The sequence below is a fragment of the Crassostrea angulata genome, chromosome 2, assembly GCF_025612915.1.
Source record: "Crassostrea angulata isolate pt1a10 chromosome 2, ASM2561291v2, whole genome shotgun sequence".
Classification (NCBI taxonomy): domain Eukaryota; kingdom Metazoa; phylum Mollusca; class Bivalvia; order Ostreida; family Ostreidae; genus Magallana; species Magallana angulata.
In genome coordinates, this window is record NC_069112.1 from 44747135 (window position 1) to 44767011 (window position 19877).

General features: G+C 30.3%; 1 protein-coding gene and 1 long non-coding RNA gene across 2 annotated transcripts in view; both read right to left on the reverse strand.

Annotated features, from left to right (window-relative positions):
• LOC128170678 (uncharacterized) overlaps positions 1-230 on the reverse strand; it is a 2402-nt gene extending 2172 nt beyond the window's left edge. Inside the window, exon 1 of the long non-coding RNA XR_008241879.1 lies at positions 78-230. This is a non-coding gene — a long non-coding RNA (uncharacterized LOC128170678). The remainder of the gene's footprint in view (positions 1-77) is intronic.
• Positions 1-13181, reverse strand: part of LOC128170677 (microfibril-associated glycoprotein 4-like) — a 32508-nt gene extending 19327 nt beyond the window's left edge. The window contains exon 1 of the mRNA XM_052836441.1: positions 13021-13181. Within this exon, the coding sequence (XP_052692401.1) occupies positions 13021-13165 (145 nt within the window). The 5' untranslated portion in view covers positions 13166-13181. The remainder of the gene's footprint in view (positions 1-13020) is intronic.
• Between the last annotated feature and the right edge of the window lie 6696 nt (positions 13182-19877).

The window sequence follows — 19877 nt, forward strand, 5'->3', positions numbered from 1 at the left end:
AAAGATGTATATTCGAGAATCAAAACGACCAAAAACAAATTCTTGTTAGCTTTTAGTTGCAAATGAAAGATACATACCCGTCTTTGCTTTTCCAAAAACCGCTGTTTTTGAACTGAAGGTTAGGAAAGCATTTATTTATATAAATAAGTTTAATATGCTTGAAATAATTACTTCACATTTCAACAGTTTACATAGCTATTTATTAAAGGCAAAGTGCAATTTCTTTTTCAAATATATATGAGGTTCATTAACAGTTTAATAGTGCTACATTATTATAAAAAAGAAAACTTTAAGATAACAACTCGATTCGTAATTTTTTATACACTTTGTAATAGAATGGTTTAAATGTGAAAGTGGTGTTTGAATCAAACTTGATAAAATATGTATAAATATGTTTAATAAATTCTAAATCTAAATTAGATAATGCGGAGTTCCAGAGTGGGTTAGATACAAATAAGGCTAATATAAAAAAAAATATCTTATTTAAAGTAGATAAAAAATATGGGCAGTTGGGTTTGGTTTTGGTTTTTTTTCTGGTTCTCAATTTTTAAACAAGTAGACAAATAAATAGTTGTTTTTTCGAAAATGAATTTGTAATTTACTATAAGAGAAGTGTAAACAGATTCTATTATTAAGGATAGATTTTACAGGTATATCTTAAGAACTAGCGCTCTTTAAAAGTGCAGCTGACGGATAAAATGCCTGATAAGTTCAACTTCATATCTCTCTCTTTCATCAAAGCCATTCAAGGAAATCAGTCTACCCACATTATAATTATGGACTTTTAAATTTAATAATGTTCATTTTAAAAGTGCACTTGAATAGGTATAAATTGTCCCCAGAATATGTGACTTAACTAGCATATTTTCCTAAAATATTTATTTCATGTTTTTTTTTTTTTTTTTTTTTTTTAATAATCCCGATTTCCTAGGCTTAATCTAGAAAATAAAATCTTTTTATTTTTGGATAATATGGCAATTAGTTGTAAACACTCTATAGTTTCACGTTTACCGCATACGATTCTAAATTGTAACCATTGGGATTTCTTGTTCCTTCAAATTTATTCGAATTGCTGTAAAAATTAAAAAACAAAGTTTATCTCACGATTTCGTCCAGGGATAATATTTTTTTCTGCACGAAATGGCATATTATGGCATATTTTGGGTTTTTTATTAATATGAATTAACACTATTACAATACTAATACATTGAATGATTCTTTACTGCTATGTCGAAAAAATTCTTAGTTTTAAAATCCACCGGCGCTTCGGAAAATTAAGCTAATTGTACATTTTACTTTAGGTTTATGCAGAGTATAAGATACTGCAAATAGATGACGCGTAAGCACCGTTAGGTTTCTTCGTATCAAAATCATAAATTAAGATTTTTTAAACTAATAATCATAATATTGCTACATAAATGTTAACTTCGTAAAAGAAATAATAATTAAAAAAATAAATAAATAAAGGAATAAATGAAGTAAAAATTATAAGAAAGTTATAATTTTGCATCTACAGCTGCATGAACAAAAATGTGTAAAGAATTGCGCACGCAAACTCTACTCGCCCTCGTCAAGTGTTTAAATTTCGCTTGCAAGTATAAAAGATAACTAATTATCTTGAGGTTTTTTTTTCAAATTCAACGAATTTAAAGCATTTAATTAACAAACACATAAATTATAGTGAGCCAAATGTAGTACTTAAATATTCTTTGTCTTCGTTTTCGTTCTGTATGTTATGCCCATTTATTCACATATAATGAAATCTCAATGCTGATTCCTTTACTCCTTTTTTTTTGTATTCGATGTGACATACATGTATGGAGTGGTATCTTAAAACTACTCTAAATAATAAAAAAAAAGAGAAGATAATTACTCATACAATAATAAGTTTAAATTTTGAACATATTTCTTTTACCAAAGACCATACAGAAAGCAAACAAGTAAAAACGGTTTTTTTAATTTCTTCTTAATTTTACATAAAACAATTGCTTATCCTAAGTAACTTGTCAGGTTTGAAGTGCTGCATAACCAAGACTTCGTTTTTCACTACCGAAGTGCAATCTAAGGAGTAATTTAACATAATATGTGTCTACATTTCATATACAAAGTAGAATGAAAAAAAGGTAGAAATCTTTGACGCAGTGTTAAAGATCAAGCGATGTAATAAAGAAAATAATTCGCGTCATGGAAGTATAACTCAAAAAATTAGGATGTAAAATTACTTCGTGTCTTTTAAACCTTCATTTTCTCCTTTTTTTTCAAATTGTCGCAACAAAAGTGCACTTGAAAACTGTGTACCAAGCCCTTTCATCCATGTAACGACTTAATAAAAGGCAGTCTGTATTTTGATTTTTAGTATTTAAAAATATTCACAATCATGATTGAATGACCGGTTTGAAAAAGAACTTTAGATGTTGTGTTATTATCTATACTTTATGAGATTACACTTTATAAAGGGGTAGCCTTGTACTTTACATGCCTTTTTGTGGACAAAAAACCTAGACATAAGCGCACAATTGATATGGAAATTTACAGATATACGATTTGAGTAATAAATGTTGATGGTTTTCACTGGAGGCAATTTCGTAGGATTACCTCCAGTCGGTTGACATCTTTTAGGCTGATATGCCTACATTCCTTTATCATGAACTAATTTAGACTTTTTTTTTAATATTAACGCAGAAAACCGCTTTTTAATGATAATTATTGATTTTTAAGGCCTCCTTAAACTTGCTTTTGTGTTAGTGTTTACATTTATCAAGCATTCTCTGCAATACTGGCCTACAACATGAGATAATTCCTACAAAATTACGTCTATGGAGAGTCATCTATCCTCAATTTTACGACTCGAATATCCAGAAAGATGTGGTCGAGACATCTACCAAGTAAATAGAACAAAGTGACGAGTTTACAAATTAGCCCGTTGTATGAACAGAACAATTTTGATTTTTTTACGGGAGAAACCAAATCCATGATGATAACATTTTTTACGCAAACATATGAAAGCTTACAAATCTTAAAAGAGCATATCGTAGGCATATTTTTTTTTCAAAGTTTTTTTTTCTTTCTCTGTTTTTCGAATTAAAAGCAATCAAATGAGCGTAATGATAAAGAAATTATGAAAAAATAATATATGTATATTTTGTGGAACAATTTTATTCATGTTTCGTATTCTCATCTTTGTACTAGATCATATATTTGTTACCGTAATGAACGGAATTTCCTGTTTGTTTGTGACGTGTATCAATCCCTTGACAGATTTAAATCATCCGTCGAGTGACTGACTACACTGATCTTCGGTATTTTTGAAGCATAATCTTTCAAATATGACCTTCACGTTGCTTTCAAAATCTGAAAACCAAACTTTTATTATCTCTATTATTTTAGAATTTGTCAAACACATTAAAGCATCAAATAAAGTTATTCTCGCGAATGCATACAAACACAGGTGAATCGCTGAACTAAGCACTTGCGTATAAAAAGGAATTTATAATAATCACCTACAGATACTTCGTATTCTTACTATAAGACAAATAAAATTTCAATCTTTATGGTACCCTAAATACACTTTTATACTAAATAAAGCCATACTGATAAATAAGGGAAAACAGCAAATTAACAAACCAAAATTAAAGCAAGGATTATAGACGGATTCACTGACAGATTCATCTATCTTGCATGAAAACAGTGAAAATTCCTATAAGAATAGAGTATAAACGCAGTTAATGTAAATTTATTTCTGCTTGCCTTACCACCACCATCGATATATAACATAACTCCTCTGTAGAGCATAAAAATGGTAATTTATTGAATGGCACAATAAAAAACATGTTCAAAGTAAAATAAGTTACATGTATGTACATAAATATCGAAAGAAAGGAGACATATCATAAAAAGACAAGTTTGTGTCTGTGAGCAACAACAGGTTGTATCGTATATTTACATATGCAGAGATGCAAGTCACTGCCCACTACTTAATCGTACATGCTTAGCGAATATTACCACATTTAACTAATAAAGCATATATGTTTATTTATGAATACATCAAAGCGAATATAACATAAAGAGAATGGTCACTACGCGTATGTTTAGCAAGGAAGCAATATGTGTCCGGAAATTCCATACGCTTCATATTGTTTTACTCTTCCATAAATGATCCCACACACTTCTCCAGTTAATGATACGCTGTAAGCTGCCTCTCTGGTACTCGTATTTGATTTCACACTGTAAGTGACACTACCAACTGACACATTTTTCTCAAAAACGATATTGCATGCTGTTTGTAACAAACTAGTGAAGTGATGCAGTTGAAATCTTAAGATGATTTTTTTATCATAAAAAAAATATATCTACATATTCATTGGGTATTACTATTTTGTAGTAGTTCAAATATTGGTTGATTCCTTGAATTATCGTCATTGCTGGATCGCTTAAGTTTGATATATTAGAAACCAAACCCATTCCTATTACCAGGACGGGTCCTGTTGATTTAATTAAACATGCTTTGTGGCTAGAAATTTGGGTGTCGAAGAAATTAGATAAGTCTAACGAAATAGTTTTATTGACAGTTCCAATCACCAAATAGATTTCTGATTTTTCGATCGCTGTGATGCGAATAAGTGTGTCCCTGCAAACGGAATTAGGTACGCATCATTACCAGCGTCTGTTGGTGGTAATTGTTTTAATGAGGTGATCAAAATACCCAATCCATTTTTATGAAGTAGTTTCCTGAAAAGGTTCCGATTTGAAACAATGACTAAATGATTGTTCCAGTTAAATCCGGATCCGGCGCATGTGCAGTGAAAAAAGAGTCGAGAGATGCATAGCACACTACCATTTTAAAATGTCTTGCCTTCAAAAAATATAAAGCAGTGTTTTCTACCATTTGAAAAGTGATGGGTATCAATGTGCCATTTTGGATAGCAGCTACTACTAGCTATTTTTTTCAATAATAGTTTTGGGTTTCATTGATATCACTATATCACTGTTTATGTTTTGGGAAGTTTATCTATTGGAATGTTGATAATGCATCCAACAGTCCCGTGTCCATTGTCGATGTTAATGTCGGGTCATGAAGTATATCGTTATTTCAATGTTTTTCACCAAAAGTATTGGTTTCACAGCCTTGTTTGCAAGACTTTAGATGGGGAGGGGGCCATACCATTACCATAATTTTGTTTATTTTTACCTGAATGAAACTTGATAACTGTAGATTCCTTATTTTACGCGATTCAACAGAATTTCATTAAACTGCAAGAAGATAAAATCGCGATTGCCGAATTGTTTTCATAATTCAATCTTTTTAACATATATTTGAAAAATAAAAGCGAGATGTTAAAATCGCGAGATGTACTTCTGTTGATTTTACGCAGATATCAATTCATCGCATTTCATTAGGAATGTACGGTAAATGCATGTGTGAGATTCCTCGATAGGTTTGTATATGAGCTATGGTACTCAGCGGACCGTTAAGGCATATTGGCCTCTTGTTTCAGATCTGTAGTCTCCATCTATTGCACATGTATTAAAATATTATGTTTAATTCACGTCAAAAAATAACAATGCCCTTCGGCCTTCTCAACACACTTAAAAAAAGGTTGTGATTTTTTTGTGCTAATCAGTCTATGAAAAGAGTTTGATTACTATAACAAAATTCAGAATTTGGCACATCATTCCATATTCAGAATACCACTTAAAACATTTCAGTATTTTCAGTACCTTTTTAACAACGTACAGATCTATTAGAGTGATAAAACATGTCCTCCCCAACAGAACATAAAATAATGGTGTTTCATTAGAAAGTTATATGACTATATATGGACTTTTGCAAGCCCTGGAACAAACTTGAAACTGCTAATTAAGTAAGCAAAAAAAAAAACATGAATATGCAAGATACATTTTATTGCTAAATTTTATAAGAAATATAATCATCAGTATTATTCAAAGTTGCATGACACTGTTCATTTTTAGAACAACAGAAATGATTATTTATGTCAGATGTAAGCCTAAAACTGTCCATTTTTTTTTTTTTGAAAGAACTAATTAGAGCCCCAATAAGTTCTTCCTCCTACATAAAAGGTAGTTTCTGGCCTATATCCTTTAAATTAAAATTGAATTACCAATAAACAAAACGGATTTTTCTTATATAGAATAAATCATATAATTGCAGTCATTTTTGATAAAAACCTCCAGGAAAAGTTAACTGCACTCTGTTAACTTTGTTTGATAAAATAAAAATACTATGACTATTCTTGCTATACAAAAAAGATATATGATAAATATGTACAGCCATCAAAATATCAACGTTGTTTAATTTTTTTCTCAAAATAAAACCAAGAAACAAAGTATTTTTTTTTTGTCGATCACCTAGATCTTAAGATTACAAATAACTAGATTTTGGTTTTTGATATACTTTGGAATCATTAGAACTCGTGGTGGCTCAATTTTCGTGGTATTCGTTGTTAGCCCTTCCCCACGAATTAACATCATCGACGAAAACAAATTTTAAAAGAGTTAGTTTTCTTACTAAAACTGAAAACCGACGTATCCACGAAATAACATCCCACGAATAAGTAAAACCCAACAATCCACGGAATTTGGCCCCCATGAATTTAAATGACTCCACAGTATGTCGTCCCTTGTCATTTGTTTTTCCCTGTTTCCTTTGTCCCAAAATGTAGAATTTATAATCAGTTATATAAAAATATCGAAATTCAAATTCGGTGGCAACGCATATCATTAATTTTCTTTACACATTGAGAGGTAAAAAGGCAAAACAACATTGAATGTATTGTAATGTTAACAGAGGGTAAATATGTATATAATTGTTAGTCTAAATATAAGTAATAGCGACAATTTTATCTTACACAAATATATTTAAATGTTAAAAAATGTTAGTTTTCGATGTAAAGACAAAATTACAGGTGGAAGTATTTTCAAAGCGTTGAAATGTAATAAAACAAACAATTTGATTTAAATGATTATATTGTTATTATTAGGATTATATACAAAGTATTGTGGTTGTGCAATAAATCAGCGATTGTGAAAGGATGCCATTGTTTAAAATTGAAAAGAAGGAAAATGTTATAAGTTTGAGACATTATGAAATGAGTAAATATTTTTTTATAAATAGTTTAAGGGTAGGGATGTCATTTTTACCACAATCATTTTTGATTTGCTTTAAGCTGAACACCGCTCGTAAATAAGCACGCAGATACCTGGTATATAAACCCTTCGTTCCAGCACATTTGGAACTCGTGGCCGACGTGTATTGTACTTTTTTTTTTGGTCTTCGGATTTAATGTATTTAATTCTTGTTTTATGTACATACATGTATTCTGTGTGTAAATTATGTATTGAACAGTGGTTTAATGTTAATGTTCTCCTGGTTTAAAAAAATTGCGTAAAACTTCATGGTTTTATCGCGACCGAGTAAAACGGAGAGGGAAGATGTACGTTCACAGAAGTAAGACTACTATGACAAAATATTTTAAAATGTTAATGAGACAGTACGGCGCATCTTATAAAAAAACGACTGGAAGAGTTTTTACGATCGGGTTCGGTATTTTTGTACTACTCATGAATGTATAAACTTTAGAAAAATACAAAGTTTTCCATTAGATAAATCTAATTATTTCATTAAAATTAATAATTACGTATAACCTATCACATAAATACATTGCAACGTGTTACGGGATCAGCCTTCTATACTATTACGCATGCGTATTTACTGTAAACAGAACACATGCAGGGCTCGCAAAGATTCTCCTGTACATGTTTGCTGATAAAAATATATCTGTTCTACTTCTCCCTGTTAATAGTTGTTCAAAGTTTTTAAAATAACCACAATTATTATTTTGTAAGCATGTATTTTACGTGCTTATCATAGGAGTTGTCAATAACCTAAATTTATTTTTGTAAGTGAGGCCCCTTGAGGGGTTATTTGACTCATTTATGTCTGTTTATTTTAAAATGAACCGAAATTGAAAAAAAAATCATAGATTATCGAGAAAGTGATCATGCGTTCCGTTTAGAGAATCCTTTTTATCTCGTATACCACGATGATCGTAGTCAGGCGAATATCTTGTAGTTTTTAGCACGTGTCAATTACTGTCAATCAAAATCCACGTGGTACAAATAAACGCTAAAGATTATTCCGGTTTGTACGACTCTTAAATTTCCGGAAGCTCATAAATACATTAATAAGGTAGTACGTGAAATTGATTTTAATCTATTAAAACTGTAACAATCGACGTTATTTCTTATTTCCTAACGAAACAATGGGCACATCTGAAGTTATTCACACATGCGTTTTCAGCTGTACTGTTTCTTTAAGAGGTCTGCTGCTTATATAGAGGATGTGGGGATAGCGATAATGGAAGAGATATATGGCGAACAGTGCCTGTTTATGAGCGGTGTTCAGCTTCAAAACAATGGTCGTTGCTATGGCGTTTTGGAAAAGTAAATACTTCCGAAAACAATCAAAATAATTCATTAAATTAATTTCATAATGAAAGCTACATTCAAGTAAACATAGACACTACATGCACATCAAAAGGTTAAGCTAAAAACTAATAAGGAGATAGTTAATTACAAACACCTTTTCTCCCAATAAAATAAAAAAAATGTCAATGAGAGTAATGTTTGTTAGATTTTTTTCGTTTGTTTTTTTGTTTTTGTTTTGTTTTGAGGGTTATGCGGTATAACAAACTAATAGAACATAATCATATATTTATAACTATACATAAAATATAAAAAAAAATGATCATTTGAGAATTTCAAGCGTAACATTCATATATTATATTGTTACCAGTCTGCAACTGTAAAATATTTTATGCTAATCCTGATTGTTTTTTAGTTAAAACGTATAATATACGAACTAGCAACCTTCTCTATTCACATTGATATGTTTTCCTTAGTAATTATAATAATATTTCAATACTACTTTCGCGATAAGTTAAATCGATACACCACATATTAAAGTATATCACAATACTTTAGCGTTACACAGCAACACATTGGGGCGACTTTCAGCAGACAGCAGCAACTTTTCCATGGCTAATACTTTTAATTGATGACGTTCATTGGGCATTCATCATTACTTGAAGCACAAAAATAACAAGTGCCTTTTCTTATGGGAGTAAAGAGTTTCCGGAAAATCCGTACGCTTCGGCTCTTTTAATTCCAGACACCATAACCCCAAAACGTTCACCGTCCAACGTAAACGCTTTAAACTCTCCTTGTGTTACAAGGATTGATACAACACTGTATGTAATATTCCCAACTAACAAGCTATCTTGAAACACGATATCAACTGAATTTAGTATTGCATTATTGATCCGGATAAAAGCTTTTGAGGATTTTTTAATCATAAAAGATACAACATTATGAATATACCCTGTCGGTATGGGTATTTTGTAGTAGTTAAGGTATTGGTTTATTCCCGGTACTATTGTCATTGATGGATCACCCAGCGATGAGGAATCTGAGTACAAGCCAAATCCGGTTACTAAGATGGGTTCTGTCGATTCAATATAGCACGTCTGGTTGCTTGAGATTCGGATGTCGAAAAAATTGTATTTCTCTAATAATCTAGTTCGATTTACAGTTCCAATCACGTAATATATGTCTGAAATATCTGTAGCTGTGATGCGTATTATAGTCCCTCTTCCATGCGAATTAGGAGGCACTATGTAAGTTTTGTCTATTGTGTCAGTTGGGGGTAATTGCTCCATTACAAGATCACAATAACCTACGCCACCAAGATTTCCGCAGTCGCTTCCTGAAAAAGCTGCAACTGGTTTCGAAGATTCGATAAATGTTCCTGTTAAATCAGTATTATGCGCAATCTGATATGTTTCAAAGCGATCAAGAAAAAAGTTAAACACGTCACCGTTGTAATACACCCTGCCTTCAATATCTAATGACTTATATTGTTTCATTCGAAATCTTATTGAAATTGTTGTGGTGTTTTCTAAAGCTGCCACTGCCAGCTGGCTTTTTCGAGATGTTGGATGTATTGTTATTACTACATATCGTGTAGATAGTTTATGTATTGGTATGTTTGTTGTTCCATCAGCAGTGCCATCGTCGTGATCTAAGCTAACAACAAACACGTCATCGGAAGTTTCTATGAACACTGACTTAAATTCCCTTTTAAAAGACTTAAGTTCAATTCCATTCGGAAATATGAAATGATGACTCGAAGGAATATTCAAACTCATGTCTATCTGCAATTTTAACGAAGAGTTTAGACGATAGGAAGTTGTAATATTAATCTGAACTCCTTTTTCTGAAGTAACGTAAACATTCTTTGTTGTACCCTCATAATGTTTCATGAATAATACTAGAAATCCTTTTCCCCTAGACCCTGCAAAATCAATCATAAAACGTTGTTTTATGAAATCTAGATCTCTTTTCACAAAGTATACATAATGATAATAGTTTTCCTAACACATAACTGTTTCTTCTCTGTGTTGTTTTTTTAGTTGTATTCTTTGTATTTTCTGAACAAAGTTTTGTTTTTAACAGATTGAAATACTTATATATCAATCGTTGATTTCCAGATATTGTTTTCATACAACAAACTATTCATGATCTAAGCTTTGTCTAAACTTTTTAAATGAATAATTTTAATATTCGAAAAAGAATTTAAAATAAAATTGCATCCTTAAGAAATCAAACGAAAGATTTCTTTCTGTAGATTTAAATCTCGCAAAACCAATACATTATACATTTATTTAAACATAATTCGTTTCAGTGTATAAGTTAGAATTACTAAAAATATATCAAAATCAATAAAAAAAATAGTATATATAACAAATAAGTTTTAGGAGGGTTGATTTCAAAATGTGTTTGTGTTACGTTTCTTTTTCAATTTAGCATTATTGGGAAAAATGTAAACATCTTTTTTTTTTAAATTGTGCAATACATTTCATATCCACAATAGCCCAATAGAAAAAGTGTACCGTTATTTTTCTTCAATTTTTTTGTGAACAAAAAAAATGCAAAAACTCCAAAAAAAAAAAAAAAAGGTTATGTACATCAATTTAAAAATAAAACAAAATAAACTAATGGTATGACCTAGCGTTTAAATACTGCAAAGTCTGAATCATTTTTTTATTGTTACCTAATGGCAAATCCTGACCAGATGTAGTGTATCGTGATGTAAAGGTTTTAACAGGTGCATCTATTCGATAAAAAATGGTATTCTATTAGTAACACATTATCAACACTATAATGAATGCTATAAACATATGTATTAATTTCTATAAAATGGAACACGTATTCAATGAACCTCACTGCACTGTTATGTTTTGCATTCTTCTGCAAAATAATACATATCACAAAATGATGTTTTGCGTATGAAACATTATTAATAATATTGTATGATACTGTTTTTAAATTTGTAGATTTTGTAATCGACTTTGGCCAATCACAGCTGTGTTTGTATGAGGTAACCGGCAATTCTACTATCTGCATTGCGCATTGCAGTGTTTACTATGCAGTGACAGATTCAAGCAACTCTTTAATTACTCAATACATTAGTCTAATGCGTTTGCTTTGAAAGCAAAACATTAATACAGTTACAATTTGATTCAAATTGAATTTTTTTTCACCTGCGTAAGAATATTAATTGGAAGTTCAATTCGGCTACTCAGAGTTAAGTTTATTCATGCCTTGCTATTTCGGAAAATTGATAAAACGGAGCGATGTATCCTATTTATCATGTTTATTGCATGTACCGTAATGTTTTTGTATTACTTTAAATGAACTGACCAATGATGATATGTTTACGGTGTCACCGTTGTGGCGAGCACAGCAGGAACAACACATTTATCGCATCATTGTCAACTACATCTCTTACGCTCGCCCCTCCCTAAAAAAAATATCTTTAAACATATTTATTAATGATGAGCGATTTTCTATTCCTGTAAATGTTAGGGAATACGGTGAATATACACGTAACTTTCGTTCTTATTTCTAGCACAATCTCCTTTAATACTATATTGGGCAAACAATATTTGATGTTGAAGATTATTGATATCCAAAGCAATTTGAATAAAAATTAGATATACTATGATTAAAGACTAATGTACATCAAAAAACCTACCTCTGCATATGTCTAATTCCTTTTCCAAAGTGTTTACGTAGTTTTCAAGGAAAATTTCTCTGTCTGATAACAATAATATATTAAGACAATATAATATATCAGCCAAAGATAAAACTATAACAAAGATAATAATATGTTATTAAACAGTTGCATTTATAGAATCTATTATTTGATTCAGATTTTTAATATATAAGTTTCAATCTTGTATATTTTAACATTCAACATGTGTTCGTGATCATAGCAAAGGTATGTCTTAATAACTCAAAGGCAACATAGAAAATTTAAACATAAAAAACAATTTAAATAGATACACATAGTTAAAAAGAAGACTATAACTAAACCCTAAAACAACAATAAAACATTGTTGTTGAAATGATTGTACGTGTAGGAGAATGATACTAAGAAATGGTAAGTGTTTATTCCATGTCTATTTTAATTGGTCATAATTCTAAAGATATGTGCATGTTTAATGAATATATTTTCCAAAACGTCCTGTTGATGGCATTTTGTATTTAGTGACATAAAGACAATTAAAGTAGAAGGGGACAAACTTTTTAAATAGCATCGTACGGAAACTTTATAAAAGGTCGATAAAGTGTCCATTGAAAGTAAGGCGAGAGTTTTCGATGGCTGTACATTAATGCATAAATATGTATGATACCAGTAACATTGTAATGAGAGATAATAAATGCAGACTAATAACAAAATACAATTTTTTTGGGTAAACAAAAAGAAAGATAAAAAACATGTATATTTAACTTGACAGTATGTACATGTTATTCATTTATTTTACTAACATATACATGTAGACACGAATCTAAAAAAGAAACAAACGAGGTGATCGGTTTAGTTCAACTGGGTCCCTACGTGATGTTAAACACATAAATAGAATATACTTCCTTATTTACCATATATTTCCTTGTAATAAGAATCCGTTCTGTTGGTCATCAAGCAGTCTTCCTTGTAGTTTTCATAAATAGGTTGGCTTCTTATTTCACCATGCAGAATGATAAAAATCGCTGTCCAACACAAAAAAGAAGTTGATTTGTCCATCGCTGCTGTACAGCTAAACACAATAATTAGATACATATTTAGTGAACAATATAGAATATTAAATCGATCAACATACAGGAGAATGAAATTCCATCTCGGTTATTCTATATTCAGAAAACAGAGGAAAAAAGTTTTTATTGATGTTGTTGACTTTTATTTATTTATTTTTTGGTCAGTCCATTGCAAAATCAAAAGCTTCATGAAAAAAAAAACAAAGAAGGAAATACATCGCCATGAGTGTACAAACCAGGATGAAGAAATGCAACGACTCCATATACAAAAAAATAACAAGACACATAATTTTAAAACTTATCTTGATTAAATACCATAACACACATACTATACTTTATTGTGCATCAACGATGTGGTCCTTTAAAGTGTCCAATTTCATTGTCTTTACTTCATTTACTGGACGAAATAAAATTTAAAAAAAAACAGAACTCCACCTACTTACCTATATTTATGCATATTTACATGTGTCTTGGGCAACATTTAAATGGTCGTTTAATTTGTTTTCAAACAGGATATATTTTCCAGGTAAAGGTTTGTTTGCGTACCCTAAATGAAGCTGTGCATCTTTTCTTTTTCTTTTTTTTTTAATCTTAAATTAAGTGGTTTCCGTTGTAGCCTTGTACACGTACTTGAGACTACACTTGTTGTGTTTCAACTTTCTTATTGTATTTTCTAAATCTGAGGTATTGTTACTTTTCATTTATTTGAAAAACATTTAAGTTGTCTGTATTTTAAGAGCTTGTCTGATTGAAAAGTATCATTTAAATGTCCAAAGCTTTCCACTAAAAGTGCATTTATTTCTTAGATATTTAAAAAAGGTATATATGTAAATTTATTATTTCGCGGAAATACATTTAACTTCGATTGCATATCCTCCCTTACTCCACTGCGAAGTAAAATAATTGAATAAACTCTAATTCACATGCAGTGGAATATATAAGGTATAATTATATCAGAAAACGCTACTTGTACGTTTTTGAGACCATTAAATGAATTCGTAAAATGGTTTCTCGGAAACATATTTTTTTTCTTTATATTTTAAATGCGTTTGGGGTATTTGAATGTCCTTTTCACAGTCAGTATGTACTAAAAAGTTGGAAGTGTAACAATAACTGTCGCGTTTGCATTGTTAAAATTAAAAACATTTTGTTTCAGTGACACTACGGACAAATTAATGAGGTTCCAATGACACAATGGCACTACTTCTTTTTTCATGATATCAACAATTGATTTCTAGCAGCAGTTTAAATAAAACGTGCTAATAAATTATCAGTATAAAGTATTACCATATTATTATGCGCTAATGAAACTGAAGATATTTATGAGAGTGAATTACTGGTCTGAAACACGTCCTGTATATGTTATTATTATTTCAATAACCGTAAATTTTTACGACACGAATGTTAAAAAAGAGCTTACATTTTTTAATGGATTTGTCTAATGAAAAAAAATGTTAACCAGTAAACATTGCAAAAGATAACAAAAATAGTAATACACTTAAGATATTTAATTACAAATATTTGCTGGTTAGATCCTAATTGTTTTGCCGCTAATGATGTCTCGGTGCAGCTAACCAACACAGATATGATTCAACATACTTCTTATATATTCTTAACTGTACTTAAATATTGGACGTTCACTATCCATTTTCAAGATGACAGATGTGTACACTCCAATTAGAAGTGGTTTGAAAGAAAAATTATTAACAATCAGCACATTCTTGGGTGTATACAAATGTATAACACTTTGATTAGTTAATGTCAAGAGTCTACATTACGGCTCTGTTGAAAAACAAACCAGCTAAGCAAATAACATTTCAACACAAATGAGATCAGTTACTAAAAATAGGTTGTTTTGACAAAAACATAAGTACTTCATCTTGATGAGACTCTTCAAACCATCTTTTTTCTACGCTTATTGTTTCAGGCTCTTTGAAATATGAACATGTCATATATCAGGAATGAACAAAGTGTTACAATAAACAAAAAAAACATGATATAAAATTAATGATAAACAAAATGTATAGAACATTTAAGGGTCGATTTTGGCGCTAAGGAAACACAACTCTAACACGAAACATTTACTTGAAAATTAAACCATTTATTTTGTTTCCTTTAATCTTTATGTTAAAATACCACTTTGAATATTTAACAGACGATTCTGCAATTTTTAAAATGTATTTTGCTTACAAGCAAGTGATTAATTATCTTTTTTTAATTAACAAAAATGCCCATTTGACCGATTAGAATGTAAAGGCACACATCAGACAACAAGATCAATTACTGTGGCGCATAAAACACTTAAATGTGGTGCTAAATGACTATTTTTTTAAAGAAGCTAGACCCGTCAGTTTTATGCAGGAAGATTGTCGCACACATATTGCAAAAACCAAAACCTGTAGAATAGGCATATCACTCACAACAAGGAACTATGTTCTTATCTCAAATTTGTCAAACTACCTCTTAATTCTTTTTTATTCTACATAAACAACATTCCGCCATTGTTAGAAATCAAGTGGGTTTTTTTTAATGATTTAATAAAAGATTAATTCTTACATTGTTATTTGTTGTCGGCGGTCGTTAAAAGAAACTCTGATTAAAAAAAAATTCAGCATGTAAACTTGTCTTTGTCTAAATTTTTATAATAAGACAGTCTTTATGTTCTTTAAAGGCAATTAAATCTTCGTAACATATTTTTTCATGAAATAAAATTTGATATTGATACAGATAATAACCTGAATGATGTGTGATCAGATTGCTTGGAACGCCTATTTGGTTGTATCTATTACTGTTCCCCCAAGGGAGATAAAAAGGAAATATTATCTAACGTAGATATCATTAAATCATCGCAATGCATTGTGTCGTGCTTTTAATTCATGTATAGAAAGAGATGTGCAAAGTGTTATGGTTTAGAAAGGATTTCATGAAAGTGCACGATTAAAAAAAAATGGTTTTGTTATTTAAGGAGAGGGTGATTCGATGCAAAAGGGCACCAAGTCCGGCAGATATCAAATACATAAGACACATTTAACAAAATAAACTTCTTATAGTTCAGGCTAAGATAGGGGCCCTTATTATTTATATTAAAAAGCTAATGCTCAAACAGACGTAGAAGGTATCTTTATTCGATTGTGACTTGTTTATGTGTATTTCATATGTACCCTTTTTTTCTTAAATACGATGTCGCCTCATTTGACCGATTACAGAACAACAGTGTTGAACATACAACTGGATCAGAAATGAAGCCTATAGATAAAGCGTTGTGAGTCTTACTATGACGCATGAAACACTTTAAGGTATCTCACTCCTCATGTTTTGATTTCATTGCACAGATGATCATTATAATTAAAATGAATATGATTTTATTTATTTAATCATCACAGATATATTATTATTTCGTAATTACACAACATTCATAGAGAAAATCCATTTGAATTCAAGAAACAAACAAGTTTTTTGGGGAACTATTTTTTCGTGCGGAAGGTTTTTTAGACGAAAATAACAGAAACAAGCAATTTTATGAATTTTCAATATACTATTTTTTTTATTATACTTTAATCATTAGTCACATTTTTAACATTTGATAGGTTTGTAACATATTTCATAGGTTCTGTGTGACATGTACAAAATCAAATCTTGAGAATGTGATAGCCGTTTAGCATAAAATCATGCATATATATAGAACATGTCTGAAATTTTTTAAGCCAAATTTTGCGAGAATTTTACCTTTGAAGCCCTATATCTAAAATTTGACATCACTGACCCCCATGTTATATTATGTCAAAATGATACTGAATACATATTTAGGTAAACTGGATTAATCTTATAAAATTCTTGATATTCAAAAAGATTTTATTTCAAATCCAATTGTAACTATTAAAGAAATTGTCTATTTTAAGTGCAAAAAGGTCACACAAAAATTTATGCAGCTTTGTGCAATTTTTTTTCGTAATCCCTCTATTCAGTGTGACCATTGTGCATAATTAAAACAATATTTGAAGAAATAAGTTTGCTTAATCAAAAATACTGACAACAAATCCTAATCAGGATAAAATTGCATTTTAGGTGCAAAAAGGTCAAATTAAATGAGCCATAACTCAGAGGGATGGATACTGACCCCCCATTATCTTTGTTTTTTTTAACTTTGTTTTGTCTACAGATTTCAATGATATACTTCTCAAGAGAATCTTGATACAACAACATTGAGGAGTGGGATACCTTAAAGTGGTGCAAAATGAGTAACTGTTTTTTAAAAAGAGAAGTTTGACATATCGATATTCTATGCAGGGAGCTTATTAGAAACATTTAAAAATATGTACAATTGTTCAATTGACTCACTTCGCTGACCTTAAAATACAAGACCAACTAAGTCTAAAATAAATTTATTTTGACTCTATAAAACGTTGGCTTAACACTTGACATTAAAAACGTGTAAAACAGTCACTAATAACAAATGAAATTAATTTAACGTTATCAAATCACTATGTAGTTGGCTTCTTCAAACATATGTTTTGCTTTTTTGTGTTTTAAGCTTGTTAAAGCATACACATACCATATCAAACAATAATAAAAACGTTACTTTAAATTATAGATTAAAATATACACTGAGAATTCAAAAAAGGCTTATAAAAAATCTAAGCATTGATTTTGGCAATTAGAAGACACAACTTTCACACAAATTAAATATGTATTTATTTCAAATAAATCAAACTACTTCTCAAATCCGTTTCATGTATTCCCCACACTACCACAACACTTTGCAAATTTAACACAGCAATATGCCATACAGCTTAAAACGCACTGTGTTTTCTAATCAAAAGATAACTTACCCCTTAAATTCCTCGTTGCCGTCTGTAAAACCAAATTATGCCTTAATGACCCCGTGCTTTCTACATGTAGAGTTTTGTTTATTCAGAATATGCACGCAACTGAAGTATTTGCTCTTCAGACTCTTGAGTGACAGTTTATAATTGGTAAATGAGATTGTCACGAAATTCATATAAATTTATACCGATACAGCTATATATATGATACATGTAAGTATATTTCAAGATGTAGGACTAGGATGTTCAGAAAGACAACGTGTTTTTGTGCGCTACTGTTTACATTAGTGAAATATTATTTCCCATCATATAAATAACTTAATTTTATCAATTTATTTACTCAATGTGTGCTTATCATATGATGCATCAATAACAAGATGTGTGCTTAGTATTGTAAATTTGAAATCCATTCGCCAAATGGCGAAATTAAAAAACAAAATACATGAGTGGCTCAGAAAGGAGGATTGCGATGACCAAATAGGCAAATGAATGTTAAATTGGCTATAAATGAAATTGATAATTCAGATACATGTTTATATAACTTATTTATGTTACCGTGCAAGCTATTTATTTTGGCAAGCGAATTGTTTATTTCAACATGAGATTCATTAGTTTCATTAGAAGGCATGTAAACATAAGTACGTCTAATGCCAACAGATATATGCCACATTTTCAACAGTATCACTCTTTTTGGTAGTTTTGTTTTATTGTTCTTATGTTAAAATGTTCGAGATAGGTTACTCATACACAGGATGAATCTCTGCCATTCATTTAATTGATATATTACTGAATGGTAACTGAAAGGTGACTGAATGGCATAACTATGCTACCATTCAGTTGTCTCAATGGCAGAGATTCATCCTGTGATACGTGCTGACATGATGTTATTTCTCTTCTCGTGGGTAAATTTATTTACTTGTCACTAAGTATTGCACATCAAGATCGTCAACGCGTGCTTAAATATACCGAAGGCACCTGCTAAGTTTTAGTTGAATCAAAGATGACAATTCTCTGATTTGACTGATTAGTAAACTTTACCCGGGTCTGGGCGCCTTTTAGGTTGTGCAAAAGAAGACACCGAAAAAGAAAAAAAATAGTCGTTTAAGAGAGAAAAAAAAACATTCTAAGGAGTGGTTTTTATACCCTTAAAAATAACAAAAACTATCAAAGCTAATTAGACATTTTCTACAAAAGAGTTATAGTGAAGATGTTGCAGCCCCTTGACACTGAACCAAACAAGCTTTAACTGATCACTTAAATGACATTGCTTTTAAAACGTATCATTTTGATTCTCAAATTTTAAACGAAAAAAAAAACATAACACTTTAGTTGACTCCTGCCTGCGTTTTATTTAAAAGGCAATGTCTTCTAGGTAATTCAATTGGTTGAAAAAAATTTCAAGACAGACCAATCGCAATCAATTAAAGAGGGTGATCAATAAAAATCTTCAGCTATGTGTCAATTTTCTTACTTTAAAGTTTAAATTAAAGTGCAATGTATATCTATATTCTTAAAGCGCTCAACATTGATAACAGAATAGGAAGTTAAAAAAAGATAACATTGTACGTTAAACAAAGCACATACGAACAAATGTTTAGGACCAAATAATTTTCATTGAAATATAGCCGTATTGTTCAGTCCTTGTATGCAGACACTTCAATAAACCGGAAAACATGAACGAAGAATTTTTTTAAAAATGTATGAAATACTGAGTATTGTTGTATCACACGTTCATGTATTTCTTAAATATTTCAATATAGAATGAAAAAAAAAATAGAAATAAATATTGTTCTTTGTTATGTATTGGATTGTGCATATTTCGATATACAGTTGTATCTTAAATGAATTTGTTGACAGTTTTCACCGATAAACTCTTTA